Source organism: Notolepis coatsorum (assembly GCF_963971535.1).
Source record: "Notolepis coatsorum genome assembly, chromosome: 7".
NCBI classification, from domain to species: Eukaryota; Metazoa; Chordata; class Actinopteri; order Aulopiformes; family Paralepididae; genus Notolepis; species Notolepis coatsorum.
In genome coordinates, this window is record NC_140171.1 from 102447954 (window position 1) to 102465087 (window position 17134).

At 42.2% G+C, this 17134-nt stretch overlaps 1 protein-coding gene across 1 annotated transcript; it reads right to left on the reverse strand.

Moving 5' to 3' along the window:
• Nucleotides 1-4143: 4143 nt before the first annotated feature.
• LOC311232685 (uncharacterized protein) lies at nt 4144-5770 on the reverse strand. Its single transcript, XM_084319555.1, has 4 exons — nt 5636-5770; nt 5453-5512; nt 5177-5251; nt 4144-4468 (listed from the first exon to the last, which is right to left on the reverse strand). Exons 1-4 carry the CDS (start codon nt 5763-5765, stop codon nt 4266-4268), a joined length of 468 nt encoding a protein of 155 aa, XP_084175681.1. The 5' UTR covers nt 5766-5770; the 3' UTR covers nt 4144-4265.
• Nucleotides 5771-17134: the final 11364 nt, after the last annotated feature.

Genomic DNA, 17134 nt, shown 5'->3' on the forward strand with positions numbered 1-17134 from the left:
TCACATGAGCTGTCTAACGCCTGTCCCGTCTCCCTGTCCCCCTATGACTTGCTGTCCTGGAGTGCTGACCGGAGTGTCGGACGTCCCGTGATGAAGGGCGGGAGGTTGCGACCCCCTCTGCGTGCCCCCCTGTCTCCGGAGGTCTCGTAGTGGTGACCGGAGTGCCGGACGTCCCGCGATGATGTCGGGGAGTTCGCGACCCTCTCTGCGCCGCCCCCTATCCCCCTGTCTCCGGCTGTCCCTGAGCAATGACCGGAGTGTTGAATGTCCCGTGACTAAGACGGGGAGGACGTGACCCTCTTTGCGCCGCCCCTGTGCCTCAAATAGATCCGCTATCAGCTCTATCTTTAATCTTTCAAAATGTTCAGTTGCTATTGCATGCACTCATCTGTGTTTCACTACACACATGAGTGCATGCTTACCAACTGTCCGTCTGCAACACTACTATCACCAACATCTAAGAAGGGAGATCCCCCCTTGAATGGCCCTTCTAAGGTTTCTCTCCTCCACACTGCCTGTGGAGCTTTTTTCCCTATTGTTAGGTTTTAGTGAGTTTTTCCTTACCTTCGCGTGGGGTATATCTGGGAGTGCTTGCATTCTTTCATTTATTTGCATTCATCTAAAAATGTTTGGACCTTATGGTGTTCTTGTTCTGTTCTTGACTTATTGTTATGTTTTCTTCGTGACTTGTTTAAAGAAGACCTGTACGGCCCATGGGGACATTAACGTGTGTTGTCGGGCCTTATAAATAAATTTGATTTGATTTGATTTGATGCTGGACCTACAAAAGGCCTTCGACACTGTCAATCACACCATTCTGATTGACAAGCTAAAAGCAATTGGTTTTGATAGTCTATCAGTGAGCTGGATGCAATCCTACCTGGAGGGGAGAGAACAGATGGTGGAGGTAAACGGTACCCTACCCCCCCCCTCACAGTAAGCTGTGGTGTTCCACAAGGAAGCATACTAGGTCCGCTACTGTTCCTAATTTATGCAAATGACATGTCGTCAGCTTGTGACTGCAACTTGTTCCTGTTTGCGGACGACTCAGCCCTGCTGGTCTCTGACAAGAACAAGTTACAGGTTGAAAAAACTCTCAGCTCAGAACTACAGTAGGCAAAATCTGCATATGGCTCGCTGATAACAAGTCCATTCTCTTCGGTTCAAATAACAAACTCAGCAAGACCGACGGCTTCTCAGTTACAGTGGGTGACAATATTGTCACAAGGAAAGAAGATATTACCTACCTGGGTTCAATCCTAGAGGCAAATCTTTCCTGTGACAAAATGGCATCCAATGTAATAAAAAAAGTCAACCAACAAACTCGATTCTTGTACCGGATCTCCTCACTGGTAAAGAAGAATACCCTGAAGACTCTGGCAGGAGCACTCATTCAAGGGTACTATGACTATGCTTGCACCTCATGGTACTAAAGCACCTCAAAGGCGCTAAAAACAAAATTACAAACATCTCAAAACAAACTGGTCAGACTACTGCTTGACCTTACTCCTAGAACCCACCTCACCCCTGCCCACTTTGACAACCTAGGATGGCTTAGAGTAGACGACAGAGTACAGCAACTTGCAATGGGCCTGGTCTACAAGATACACTACACGACCAAGGTACCCATGTACATGTCAAAATACTTCCCAAAGGTCAGTGAATACCACGATCACAACACCAGAGGGAGCTCCACAAATCATGTCAAACCCAGATTCGGCTCAAACAAGGGACTAAACACGTTTCACAATTATGCCACATCAATGTGGAACGCACTACCCAAAGCTGTAAAGGAATGTGAATCACTACCCACTTTCAAAAACACTCTCAAAAAACACCTACGGGAGACTGCTATTCGAAACTGGCCCCTGTAAATGTCCTAACACAACCCCCTCCAATGTACAGTAAAAATGACCAAGTATGGTCTTGTCAATATTCCAATGTACAGTGTTGCTTGTACAGTTGTACAGTGTCCCCCACCCACCCCTCCTACCCAACCCCCCCCCCCCCCCCCCCCACTCCTACCCAACCACCTCCAATGTACAGTACCCCCCCCCCCCCCACCTACCCAACCTCCTCCAATGTACAGTTTCTACGTCAAATGTATATACTTCTTTTCTGGACTCTTTTCGTATCACAAACAGTACTGTATTTGCAAATCTGGTATGTCATAAATGTATAGATGTAGCAGTACTGTCTATCTGTATGTCATATATGTTACGATGAATTGAAAATGAGGGACCCTGATGTAAACAAGACGAAAGTCTTTCTCTGGTCTGCATCCCCTTAACAATTGTATGTATTGAGCTGTACTGTACTGTGCCCATTGTGCAATCTGTTAATAAAGTTTTCAATCAATCAATCAATATAGGACCCGCTTGATGAGGGAATCCCTTGCAGCTGATCCTCATCTGGCAGCGCGGGAACGCTCCAGCAGGAAGCCCATGTATGGGCACGTCCGGATGACGGCAGAGGAAGGCACAGGCATGATCGTGACATTCTGAAGTCCGTGATTTGTAAACTCACGATTCACATCCGCTCGCATTGATTCATTAATCATTTCCAATAGTATTTAATTCCTTCTATTTATGGTGGCAACCATTTAATTCCACACGGATTTGTCCGTCTCGAAAGTTTTTAACGATGTCATGGCTTCCTTCCATTGTCAATCAATCAATCAATCAGTCTTTCCATCAAGCCACTAGACGCTTTAAAGTAAACAGACAGTTCTAACTCGTTTCTTTCCTTAAATTACTCACAGTTCGAAGTGTTGCTTGGCCTCCGATGGTTTCGATGATGTTGCGATGTGTTTGCTCAAAATAAAGTACCAAACATTTGCACATGCAACAAAGAAAATAGGCCTTTACAATATTCAAAAGAAAATATGCAAAACTCAAAGAAAATAACAAACAACTTTGGTATTCTTTCTTGATAATGCTTATATAACTTTATAACTTAAAGGGTATTTGTACAAGTTGTATGTACGTATAATACGAAAAGGTACGTTATGAAAAGGTAGGAAAAGGTATGAAACGATATGAAACGGTTAAAAACTGTTTCCCGACCGCGTCTCTCAACAGGTTGCCTTCATTGCGGCTTTAGCGAAAGGCGCTGTGGAATTTGTAGTCCTTTGTAGTGCGTTGACTACAGACGTCACAATTAAGTGGCTTTTCTTATAAAAAATCTAAATACTGGCTCTAACAGGTCTAGTTTCATCAGTAGGTAGTTTTCCGTTATTGTATGAGTAATTTGTTTGTCTGTCTTACTGTCTACCTGTCTTACTGTCTACCAGTCTTACTGTCTACTTGTCTTGCTGTCTACCTGTCTACATGTCTTGCTGTTTACCTGCCGTACTGTCTACCTGTCTTACTGTCTACCTGTCTTTATGTCTACCTGTCTTACTGTCTAACTGTCTTGCTGCCTACCTGTCTTGCTGTCTACCTGTCTTACAGTCTACCTGTCTTGCTGTGCAACTGTATTGATGTCTAATTGTCTTACTATCTACCTGTCTTGCTGTCTACCTGTCTTGCTGTCCAACTATCTTGTTGTCTAACGTCACAGTGCCCAAGTGCGTCCACCTTTTTATAGGATTCTATCACATTTGCATAACAATAGCGAATATTACGTACCTTGCGCCGTTTTCATTGGAGTTTTTTACAAAACAACGCTGTTTTATTTGTCCTATATATGCGGATATCATTTAAAAACTTAAATTTTACCATTTTAGTTCCCTTTAGACAACAAACATAATGCTAATGATGCACTTTAATTATGATAATTAGGTGGCCATTCACGGTCACTGTACTGAGGTGACGTGAGGGCGCATTCATAGTTTAACGCTCCTGTGTTCAGATCGCATTTTCATCAACTTTTACCGACCTGCTGACCTGTGAACTGTGAAAAAAGGTCTTGGAAAATGGAGTTCTTTTGTTTGAACCTGTTTTCATCCTTTAAAATCAATGCTGCCATCTACTGTCAGCTGGAAGGTAGTGTCGTTTGTCTACCATCTCATCTCAGGAGCAAACAACATCCCCATTTTATTTGTCTAACAAACAAAATATTAATCACAATCACTTGTCACATTAACATTTGTGAGTACATGTGTTTTCAACAAAAATATGACAAATTTAACACAACAGCCAGCACTTCATAAAATTTTATAAACATTATATAAAAAATACAATAAACATAACTTAGAACAATAACTATTTACAGCACACCATACATATTTATAAATTTTTTCATTCGCTCACTCATTCATACACTCATTCATCCAAACACCAGTAACACCAGAAACTAGCATCTTCGTCCTCCTCCTCCTCCCACTGGACACACATGGTGTGGAACCATTTGTGACAGTTGTCACACTGGACCCACGACACCAAACCCTCAGAGTCCACAGGGGGGTTCGCCTTTTTACACCGGCCACACCGCCAGATCCCCAGCTTCTGCCTCTTGGTGGTGTGACCTGCAGTTAAAAAGAAATTTATTATTATGACGCTGCTTGATTACAATATACCAAGGTCCAATAATAAGTAAGGGATAATGTATAGCTACGAGGTCATTGTCGCAAAATAACTGACCGACACGGAGTTTAAAATACCGAGGCGCAGCGCTGAGGTGTTTTAAACGTCAGTGAAGGTCAATTATTTTGCGACAATGATCGAGTAAAGCTATACATTATCCCGCTTATTACATGGCTAACTTACTAACAATATACCTAATTCATCGACAAGACTAGATCAAATGAAGACGCAGTTGTTCTGTGGCTCTGTCAGCCCAAATAAAGTGATTATTATTATCGGCAGCCGGCAGGTCTCTGGTCTGATTGCATGACTGAGTGCAGCTGTGCATATGCTGAGCAGCACTGATACAGTGTTGTAGTGGGCTTGATTGCGAACAGCTGCGCACAGCGGTCATTATTGTCCCACAGCGGTCATTATTGTGTGATAACGGACCTCTGACACGGGCTATTGACCAATCACAAGCAAGCATTTCGGCGAATGTGAAAACGCCATGTAATAAATATGAATAACTATCTATATAGTACTTTTCACACATGGACCACAGTTCAAAGTGCCCCACAGCAATTTGTATAAAATCAGCAAATTTTTTACAAAATAAATAACAATTCATAAGTTTGCCCTGACAAACTCAAAAAACATAAGTAACATGCCGATGGGTGTCGTGGGTCTGGCGTGGGAGGAGGAGGAGGATGTCGATGCTCCTGTTGGTCCAGGAATACAGGAGGCTGCAGACACAAAAAGGGAGCACCACTCAAAAAAATTATTTTGTTTGGTTTGGTAAATATTGCGCTATGAACAGTCTATCAGTGTACTGTGTGTGTGTGTAGGCCGTAGGGGCAGGTACAATAAGAGTTTTTCTTCCTGTTCCTTTTGGCCATGGACATTTGTAGATCGTGTTTTTTTCACAGTTGTTTGAAAAAGCTTACGGTGGGAGGGAGAGGAAGTTGGCTGGGACACCCGGTGGGACTGCGGTGGGACTGCCGGCTCTGAGAAAATGGTTAAGAAACAATAAAACATGATTATTTATTCATAAAAAAATTTATACTTTTTTGCTAACTGAGAATGTTGTCTCCCAAATAACTGTTAAAAGAAAACAAATAAATAAATACCATCCATTATGGCTGTTGGGGAGGAAGAGGTGGAGGGGTGGTGATCTTCCCCTCTCAAAGCAGGCAGGCGAGTGCTGGTGTGGAGGCTAGAGGCGGGCAGCAGACTGTGGGAGGCAGAAGAGGGGGGCATGGAGGCTGAGGCTGAGGGACCAGCTCTGGATCCAGGTGGGACTGGTGACCGTCCATCACAAGCAGCAGCGGGCGCTCCTCCGTGGCATACTTCAGGAAGTGGTCGGTGAACCACTTCCTAAAAAGCTCTGAGTCAATGTACCCCGCTGGCGACTTCCCGTAGAGGGCATTGGGGACTCCCTCCCTATTGTAGGGCCCTCCTGGGTAGCCCCCCTTATAAATAATAAAAGGGGGGACGTCCTCCCCAGCCGCGTTGAGGCAGGCCAGGACCGTGATGTGTTCCCTGGTTCCCTGGGCCTGCCTGTAGGCGTGCTTCGTCCCACGGGGCACAACGACCTTCCTCCGGTTGGAGTCCATCTGAAACCCCGTCTCGTCACAGTTGTAAATATGACGGGGTTTCTCCCTCAGCCCGTGCTCCTCCATGGTGCTGGTGAGGAGCTTGAAGTATTCTTCTATGGCCCCCCTCTTGGCGCAGGCTGCCCTCCCACGGTCAATGGTGTCCGGGATCCGGATCGTGAGGCGATGGTGTTGCCTCTCCCTAAAATTGATCCACCACCCCTGGCCAAGGGATGTTTTTAGGTTCCCTGGGTGACGGAGGTTATAGATGGCCAGGGCGTGGGCCAGGACCTGCGACCTCGTCAGCGGAAACCCATAACTGGCAGAGTACAAGCAGTACTCCACCAGGGAACTCTCATCTTCAGGGGTCAGATAGGTGCCCCGGCCGATGTTGCAGGCCAGAGACACCTTTCCGCTGAGTCGGTCGATCAGGCTGGACTTAGGGACCTCGAACAACGTGGCTGCCCGCCTCGCACTCCACCTGCCTGCTCTGACCTCTGCAATGGCCTGATCCATGGCCTCCTGGGTCCACAGACGCACCTTCCTCTCCCTCTTCCGCATTTGCCGGATATTAGGCATGCTCTGCAAACACACAAAAATATTTTAAACAAGAAAGTAAAATAATATGAACTTTATTATTATTGTACGACTGACGAGTTTATTTTATTTGATTTATTTAGCACATTATTTAAAAAAAACAGTGCTAGGAGGGAACTTATGTGAGTGATTTATGATGAAATTAAATTAGATTTGAATTGTTTTTTTGAATATGGATAAGGAGGTTGTTGACCTCAATGATGAATTTAGTTTATTGCTATGGTTTGTTGGATATGAGTGAAATTCTGATGAAAAGATGCAGAACAATGGAAGGTATCAAGAACATCTTGCCTTTTGTTAATGAACTTGAATATGAATGAGCATGAAACCAAAATGATTATGCTGAAATATTACCAGACATGCAAACACACACACAACCTTACCTTCACCCAGTTCAGCATGGCAGCCTCACACACACACACACACACACCTCCATTCACCTGTAGAGAAACAAACAAGCACACACAAACCTACCGTGTCTGCTGTCTGACTTTGTCACTGCTTCAGATGTTTTTTTATACAGAGATTGAGAGAGAGAGAGAGAGAGAAAACCAGTTCATTATTTTCCCCGCGAAAATTATTGTTCTCCCTTCGATTATTTTCGCGCAACCTCAGTTCATCACTCGTTCAGACAAACTTAGATCTCTTATTAAGATTACAAATGTACAACACATTTCGTCGGACAAAACACTGGCTATATATGCTAGCAACATAACCAAACAATCTGACTTCATCTTGGGGCGAGTGGGAGTTCGTGTTTAAGGAACAGGAAGCTACTTTTACTTGGAAATCAGCGTCGCCCCGAACACATTCGAACAATTATAACGTTGCAGTGGTACAAACGTTCACATCTAGTAGTCTTTAGATGACTAAATATAGATGAATACTCATGAAATTTGATATATATACTCTAAAATAAGTATGATTTCATATCACCTACCTTTCGACGTGAAAATCTGGTGGGGCTGTGAGGAAAGATCCAGAATGCCGCGCAAGATGGGGCGTGACCGAAGTTGGGTTTGGGCGTTCCCAGATAAAGAGGGTGACCGGGATTGGTTTACGTTCCGTTACCTGTCATGCTGTCGTACTGTCTTGCTGTCTACCTGTCTTGCTGCCTACCTATCTTACTGTCTACCTGTCTTACTGCCTACCTGTCTTACAGTCTACCTGTTGTACTGTCTTGCTGTCTACCTGTCTTGCTGCCTACCTATCTTGCTGTCTACCTGTTTTACTGCCTAACTGTCTACCTGTCAGTGTCATACTGTCCAACTATTGATGTCTACTTGTCTTACTATCTAGCTGTCTACCTGTCTTGCTGTCTACTTGTCTCACTGTCTACCTGTCTACCAGATGACATGACAACAGGCCAGATGACATCACAACAGGCCAGATGACATCACAACAGGTCAGATAACATCACAACAAGCCCAGGAAGACATCCCACCCCATACCTGAAAGATAAACTCAATGCTCCCCCATCAAATTAAAAATGATATATTTGTCGCTGAATGAAAAAAATATGAAATCACCCCTCCTGCCTGGCGAGATGAGTGTGAAGATCAAAGGAAGATAAAAAAAAAAAAAAATTCTCCCTCTGTTTCTTTTGATTCACCTTTTTCTGCTAATTTTCTATTTTCCTCCCATCCCAATTTCACTGTGCCAATTCTCCCCTCCCCTGTCTTGAACGTTGCTCGCATATGCCCCCCACTGGCCGGTTGTAGGGAGGATAGAAACCTTGCCTCACGTGTCCCCTCCGATACATGAGGAGGCAGCCTGTCACATCTTTTCACCTGCCAGCGCGGACTCTCATTGGCGAGGTGTAACGTGTGGGAGGCTCACACTACCCCCATCATTTCCTGTCTCTGCTGTGCAGGCGTCCCCAACTGACCTGAGTTAGTATGACGGCTGGCCCAAGCCGGAGGCAACGCCGACAGCCAGAATCGAACCCGTGTCTCTTGCGTTGGTGACGAGCGCAATGTCCGCTGCGCCACCCAGCCGCCCACGTCTCCCTCTGTTTCTGTGTTTCTATGTGCACGTGCATGAGTGTGTGTGTGTGTGGGGGGGGGGGGGGGGGGTCATAGGTAGGTTGTGAGTGGGCCATGAGGAGTGAACAAATACACCCAAACATGCTGTCTGGTGTATAGGCAGGACGGAGCAGAGAATGTGCATAAAAGGAGAGAAAAATGCAGGTGTCTTTTTCACTGTGGCTTAAAACTAATTTGTATTATTAACCAATCGTAACACCTGAAGACACTTACCACCAGGTGTGCTGCCCAAACCACACATCTGTGACACATGCAGCAGAGAGAGAAAAAGCACAGCCCACAAACATGCTGAGTGGAGAAAATTACACTTACGTTTGTTCCCTACCTGTGTGTGTCTCCCTGGCGTCATGTCAGTCAGGCGGTGTTGTAGGACTCGAGTTCGAGTTCTGTACTGATTTCCAGGACTCGTGACTCGACTTGGACTTGAGCACTGATGACTCAGACTTAGACTTGGACTCGAGCATCGACTGCATTCGGACTCGGAAGGTGCAGACTCGGACTCGGACTTGTTAATTGATAAATACAGTTATTTTTTTTTATATATTACTTTTTTTATTTGTATGTCAGATCTTTGACTGCCAGAGTGGAGTGGACTCAACCTTGATGACTTGGACTTGGACTCAGGGGACAAGACTAATAGAGAGTTACAGCAGGGGTGAAGCGAAACAAGACTGATAGTCTTTCCTCTCTTCCCCCCTGCTGCAACTCTATCAGTCTTGTTTCTCTTCACCCCTGCTGTAACTCTCTATTAGTCTTGTCTCTCTTCCCCCCTGCTGTAACTCTCTATTAGTCTTGTCTCTCTTCCCCCCTGCTGTAACTCTCTATTAGTCTTGTCTCTCTTACCCCCTGCTGTAACTCTCTATTAGTCTTGTCTTCCCCCTGCTGTAACTATCTATTAGTCTTGTCTCTCTTCCCGCCTGCTGTAACTCTCTATTAGTCTTGTCTCTCTTCCCGCCTGCTGTAACTCTCTATTAATCTTTTCTCGCTTCACCCCTGCTGTAACTCTTAGTCTTTCCTCTCTTCCCCCCTGCTGCAACTCTAAGAGTTACAGCAGGGGTGAAGCGAGAAAAGACTAATAGAGAGTTACAGCAGGGGGGAAGAGAGAACACGCTTCAAGACTCCTTGTCTCAAACAGGGAGACCAGCGAACGGACAGCTGAGGAGGAACCTGTCCCCAGCTGTTTATGCAACACCAGTTCTGCCAGCTACCGGTATCACAGCCGATGAATGAATGACGAATGAATGACGAATGACGATGACGAATGAATGTTTACTGAGGTAAACCTGACTGGCCCAACCCCCGGGCCACGTAAATCATATAATTTCGTTTTGTGTGTGTGTATGTATGTGTGTGTGCAGTGTCTCTATGTGTGTGTGTGTGTGTGTGTGTGTGTGTGTGTGTGTGTGTGTGTGTGTGTGTGTGTGTGTGTGTGTGTGTGTGTGTGTGTGTGTGTGTGTGTGTGTGTGTGTGTGTGTGTGTGTGTGTGTGTGTGTGTGTGTGTGTGACAGTGACAGAGTGATGATGAGAGCACCGTGGATCTTTGTCAAGCATTTGCACACTCTGACAGAAGGGGTTAGGCTGCTAATGGGAGGAATCTAGCCTCGTCTTCATGCATTGTGGCCCCACACTGTATAGCGCGGTGGGGAGAATCTCCCGTTTAATGCACTAGGTTGATTTATATCTCCTCTGATGCTGTTATTGCTCTCTGTGTGAAAACCCTGTGGAATTCTTTCATCAACCCCGCTAAGTCTTTCATGCCGCTTGTGCTCGGTTGGAGGAGACTGGAACATTGTAGATTTAGATCAAGTTATAAGGATGACTTGCAAGCCAAATCTGACCAACTGTTTCATACTGCAAAAAATAAAAAAGGTTTATAATTTTAGCTTGGATAAATAAAATATTCACATTTGCTTTCTTTAAACTGCACCATATGTATACTGTTTACTTTTAGTCTTACTCATAGTATATATTGATTCAAATATATTGATTCTTCTGTTGAATCCTACATTTATTGTAACGTATAATATAACCGATAGGATAGGGCATTCAGACCCTCATCTGCACCTTTGTTTACACTGTTTATTTTTCTCTTATTTTTATATTCAGAATTAATTATATTGTTTACACTGTTTATTTTTTTTCCTCATATTTTTATATTCAGATCTAATTTTATTGCCTATATTTATGTCTTTCTACTATTGCCCTGCCCATACCTGTACCTTCCCTCCTCCCTCCCCCATGCTGCTATGACACCCAAATTTCCACCAAGGGGATCAATAAACAAATATCTTATATTATATTATCTTAAACATGGCTGTTCAGTTATGAAACTACATTCACTGATTCAATGCAGTGAAACTGAGGGAGGTCTTAAGGTTGCTGTGATTTAAGATTGTAAACTGTGTAGAATATATCTGATGTTAGAGCGCCCTCTTGTGGATTGAAGAGCAAATCATCCAAATAATTATTTTGCAAAGATATTGGATATAAATGAATGTTGATTCATGCTTAAGCTGCACCAGCCAAGCTGTGGAACCTATTTGACACATCCCAGGAAATGAAATGAAAGCAAATCAAATCATCTCCCATTCTGCCATTATCTAATAAGAAAACAGACCTCTTCTTCTGCAATTTGCAAAACTGTATTGCAAACGTGCACTTGATGCTTCCTTCCTGCACTTTGGCAGGCATTTTAGTAGCAGTGGTAGTAGGCTAGTTAATAATAATAATAATAATAATAATAATAATAATAATAATAATAATAATAATAATAATAATAATAATAATAATAATAATAATAATAATAATAATAATAATAATAATAATAATAATAATAATAATAATAATAATAATAATAATAATAATAATAATAATAATAATAATAATAATAATAATAATAATAATAATAATAATAATAATAATAATAATAATAATAATAATAATAATAATAATAATAATAATAATAATAATAATAATAATAATAATAATAATAATAATAATAATAATAATAATAATAATAATAATAATAATAATAATAATAATAATAATAATAATAATAATAATAATAATAATAATAATAATAATAATAATAATAATAATAATAATAATAATAATAATAATCATAATCATCATAATCATAATCATAATAATCATCATCATCATCATCATCATCACAATCATCATCATCATCATCATAATAATCATCATCAAGCATAATCATATACACATCAGAATATTGAATAGTAAAAAAAAAATTAAACATAGTCAAGTCAAGTCAAGAGTTTTATTTGTCACGGCATACAAGTATACAATGAAATGCGGGTGGTCTTGCCCGCTACGATGTGCATTACAGTGGTACAACATATATAGAATCCAATAAAAAAAGAAAAGAAAAAAAACATTGTGCAATAAACAGGTAACAGGTAACATGGTGTGACACAGGTAAATAGTAAATAGACACATAGTAAAGTGCTACATCAATTTATTTTAAAATAATAATAATAATAATAATAATAATTAAAATAATAATTACAATTAAATACAAATTGTATTGGTGTGGCATGCAATCATGGATCTTACACACTGTTTGCACCTCTTCCTAAATGTTGTACATGTTTGAAAGATGAACTTGGATATGATCGCATGGCCAAAAGTAGCATTATGACACTTTGGAGGAATGCTGCTTAATCCTCTCAAGTGTGCAGTCTCAGAGAACTGAACATTTGAATGATTATGTCACAACTGGTTATACAATTCTCAGATTGTATTCTATGGTGCATTATGCTTAACCCTTTCACTGCCACACGACAGAAGGTTAACCCTTTACTATCACACAACCGACGTCATAAATCAAGCTCTCTAGACTGTCTGACATAATTATCGTATTTATTTTCAAACGTATTCAAGAGTAAATATCATAACCATGTCACAACAGCAGTCATAGTGTATATTTTCAGCAATACGTTTGTTTACCAATATGTTAAAGTGTTATTAGTGAGATTTTAGTTTTTGAAATATGTTGTTGTGATCGCGAAAATCCACCATATTGAAAAAGCGACCATCGCTAAATGTAGTAATTTTGAGAAATTTTGAGACAAGGACATCCAGAGCTTTCAATGAGCGTTGGAATTTTTTTAAACTACACTTCCCAAAGGCTTCAAGCTCCCTTCAAACAAATTACTTGCTTATGAATTTTTTTTATTCTCTTATTACTCTGGATTATATACCACAAAACTGAACGTTATTGGCATATATTGGAGCGCAGTTAGTTTGTCTCGCCTATTTTGAGCATTTAGCAACCATTCGATTTGAAATCAGTTTAAAAATGGCAGAGCTGTTGCAAGAATAAAAAAAAACCTACTGTAGGCTACATACAGTAGATTTCATTCTCTGTTCTTCATGCCTGGTCATAATAAATCCAAATTGAACTCTGTCATTTGAAAGAGGAGATTTGGCCCGATCCATAGTGTGCAAGTTGGCTATAATAAGGTAATTTATATGCCTCATATTCTATATTCTATAATAATATTTCAAATTCCATGGGTCCGGATGGCAGAATTCAGTACTGTATCTACAAAACCTTCTGTTTAATCATCTTCCCTTTATTCATTTCCTTAGATTTTCTGTACACATGATCTCAAGAAGGTACTGAACGAGCTCAGTGGCAGTTCCTTATGTCTGGTCATTTTTAGCATGGTGTTATTCACTGTCAAAGATGCAAAGAAAAATCATAATTCATATTCTCCTTTGTTTCATCACAATTTAAGCAAGCCTAGTAATAGACACAATATTTCTGAACATGCAAATGCAAATGGACCTTGTAGAAGTGGAGCAATATTCCATTTACTTAGGTATGTATTTTAGGAGGATTTTCAGAAAATAGGGCCCCTGGCTTAAGAGGTTAAGTGTGTGAACAAAAATTATTAAGTGTTTTTTCTTTTGTTAAAAATAATTGTTAAGTAGCTCTACATTCCGAACAGCCATCACTGATATAGAGTGTTAATATAGAGTCAGTAACATGGGTCTCCCAGTCACTCCTCTCTGCAGTAAACACTAAATACTAGGGATGTCCGATATTATCGTCCTACCGATATTATCGGCCGATATTGGCATTAAAATGTGATATCGGAAATTATCGGTATCGGTTTTCAAAAAAAAAAAAAAAAAAAATTTTATTTATTTAACCTTTATTTACCCAGGCAAGCAAGTAAGAACACATTCTGATTTTTTTTTATTGTCAAAAGTATGCATAATGTTGTGTTAATTCCACGACAAGAGATATGTAATGTCAATTACCTGAAATTATTCCGTTTTTGGGGGGGAGAAACCCTGCATATATCGGTATCGGTTGATATCTGTATCGGAAGCGTGAATATTAAAGGCAACCAACTTGTGTTCAGCTTTTCGTTCAGCGTTTCTCTGATTGGCCACACGGCCACTAGCACACGCCCTTCGTGGCAGCCTTCGCGGCAAGAGAGACGCGAGAGACGCGGCAGACGCGGCAGACGCGGCAGAGTGGCCGTGCATGCGCATGAGGCTCCCCCAGGTGCTCTGAGAGGAGGTCCTTGTGTTTGAGAGGTGCTCGAGAGGTCCTTGTGTTTGCGTTAATGCCCTTGTTGGTTAATGCCATATCGCTATCGCCAACTGCCTAACTAACTAACTAACTAACTAACTAACTAACTAACTAACTAACTAACTAACTAACTAACTAACTAACTAACTAACTAACTAACTAACTAACTAACTAACTAACTAACTAACTAACTAACTAACTAAACAGTAACTATTTCGCGATGGACCCTGCCGCCAACGTGCAAGCTTGCGTGATAGCACAGAGCAATTCGCCCACGCCGCCGCCGCCGCCGCAGGCTTTGCACAACGCCGCCGCAGCACAGAGGTAAGCTACAGGCGGTTACATGTTCCATTGATTAACGCCATTACCTGCTGTGCTGTAGGCCCAAGCAGAGGTACAGTAAGTTACAGTAGGTGTAGGTTACATGTTTCATTGATTAACGCCATTACCTGCTGTGCTGTAGGCAAGCAGAGGTACAGTAAGCGCACATGTACAGTAAGGTACAGTAGGTTACAGGTTACATGTTCCATTGATTAACGCCATTACCTGCTGTGCTGTAGGCCCAAGCAGAGGTACAGTAAGTTACAGTAGGTGTAGGTTACATGTTTCATTGATTAACGCCATTACCTGCTGTGCTGTAGGCAAGCAGAGGTACAGTAAGCGCACATGTACAGTAAGGTACAGTAGGTTACAGGTTACATGTTCCATTGATTAACGCCATTACCTGCTGTGCTGTAGGCCCAAGCAGAGGTACAGTAAGTTACAGTAGGTGTAGGTTACATGTTTCATTGATTAACGCCATTACCTGCTGTGCTGTAGGCAAGCAGAGGTACAGTAAGCGCACATGTACAGTAAGGTACAGTAGGTTACATGTTCCATTGATTAACGCCATTACCTGCTGTGCTGTAGGCCCAAGCAGAGGTACAGTAAGTTACAGTAGGTGTAGGTTACATGTTTCATTGATTAACGCCATTACCTGCTGTGCTGTAGGCAAGCAGAGGTACAGTAAGCGCACATGTACAGTAAGGTACAGTAGGTTACATGATTGATTGATTAACTACATTACAACATGCAAGCCAGCGCAGAGGTACAGTAGGTTACATGATTGATTGATTGATTGAAAAGTTTATTAGTACAGGTCAATACATACAATTGTTAATACCTAAATAGCTAGCCTGCTGTTTTTGCATTAATTTGGACTTTAGATGCAGTGATGGTGTTTGTGAGCAGGACACGCCAGTGAGAAACAATATAGAGGACTACCCACACTTAAAGGTAATCCCTGTCGTTGATTATGATCATTCCTAATCTTTATGTGGGGGTCTTAAATTACTTAAATTACCAGTAGGCTAATTGCATCTCTGCTGTAGGGTTGGCTGCCTGACGCTTTTCCGCTCCATGTGTGTGAGTATGAAGAAGAGGTCGCCCCAATAGGAGACGACCGTGGTTTCATCTCTACACTACACGCGGATGTCCGCACTGTGGAACAGGCCAACGAGTGGGTGGAGTTGGTGAATGAGTCATCCGGGGTTACATGGAGAGTGGAGGTTACGCGACCAAGGGGGGGGGAGCCGTGTCCTATTCAAGGTAAGAATTGTGTTGTCAAAACGTCTTATGTCATTTGTTAGACTACCATTTGTGCCTTTCAGCCATACGCATAATGATAACCTCAATCAAAATGTTGTGCAGAAAAGTTACAGGTGCCAGCATAAGGTGATCGGGGCGAGACAAGGCAAGCAGACATCCAAAAACACCGGCTGCCGCGCTACCATGGCTGTAACACAAAAAAATAGAGGAATGACCCGGTGAGTTTGAACTATACAATACAATACTTATAATTCAATTGTTTTTATGGACATAACAGTTGGGGCCTAGTTTTTATTGATAGTTGATTTTGATTTATTTTACAGGAGTAAAGACCCGCATATCCCTAATTTCCCAATGCAAGTTCGCATTGTGAATATTCACAACCACAATCTCCATGTCTCAGAGGCCATGCGCTATCGAGATGTTGGACAAAAGGCCATAGACACATTGACAGCGTTGTTCGAGATTGGCCACACGCCTACCGCTGCTTTGGCTGTGCTAAAGCACAATCTCCTAATCCCAGAGGGATCTGCCCAGACCATGTCATATGTGCATAGGTAGAAGTTCAGTTATAAACTACAGTACTGCCAAAATATTCATAACCATGAATTGGAATTTTATGCAGTTACAATTTCACCAACTAAATTAGTGTTCTTTGCCAATAATCTTTCAGATTATTCGCAAAGGTGTACAGGGACCAATTTGGCGCCCAGAGTGGCCAGAGTATGGTGGAAGCCCTCAGTCGGCAGGTGGATGCGTACAACGCCAAGTGCCAGGAGGCGTGTGCTGTAATGGGCACCTCATCTTGAGGGGCCCCATTAGTTGCGCTGTGCTCTCCCTTGATGAAACGAGTGCACCACCAGGTATCTGTATACTGTGATTTTGTCATGGTGTTCCATTCACAGTGGTGCTGAGGTGGCAACTAACTAAGTAACTATGTAACACACTAACTAACACTAACTATGCCTGCCTGCCTGCCTCTGTGTGTGTCTGTCTGTCTGTCTGTCCATCTGTGTTTGTCGGTGTGTCCGCTGAAGCACAGTGGCGAACTCTGCTTCATCGATTCTTCAGGGAACATGGACAGGGAGAACATCCGTGTTTTTTTGTTGCTGACCCACAGCCCTGCCGGTGGCGTACCATTGGGGATCTTCTTCTGCCAGTCTGAGGACGAGGAGACGATTTTTGAAGGGCTACAGCTGCTGACTAATCTGATTGGAGAGAGGGCCTTTGCTG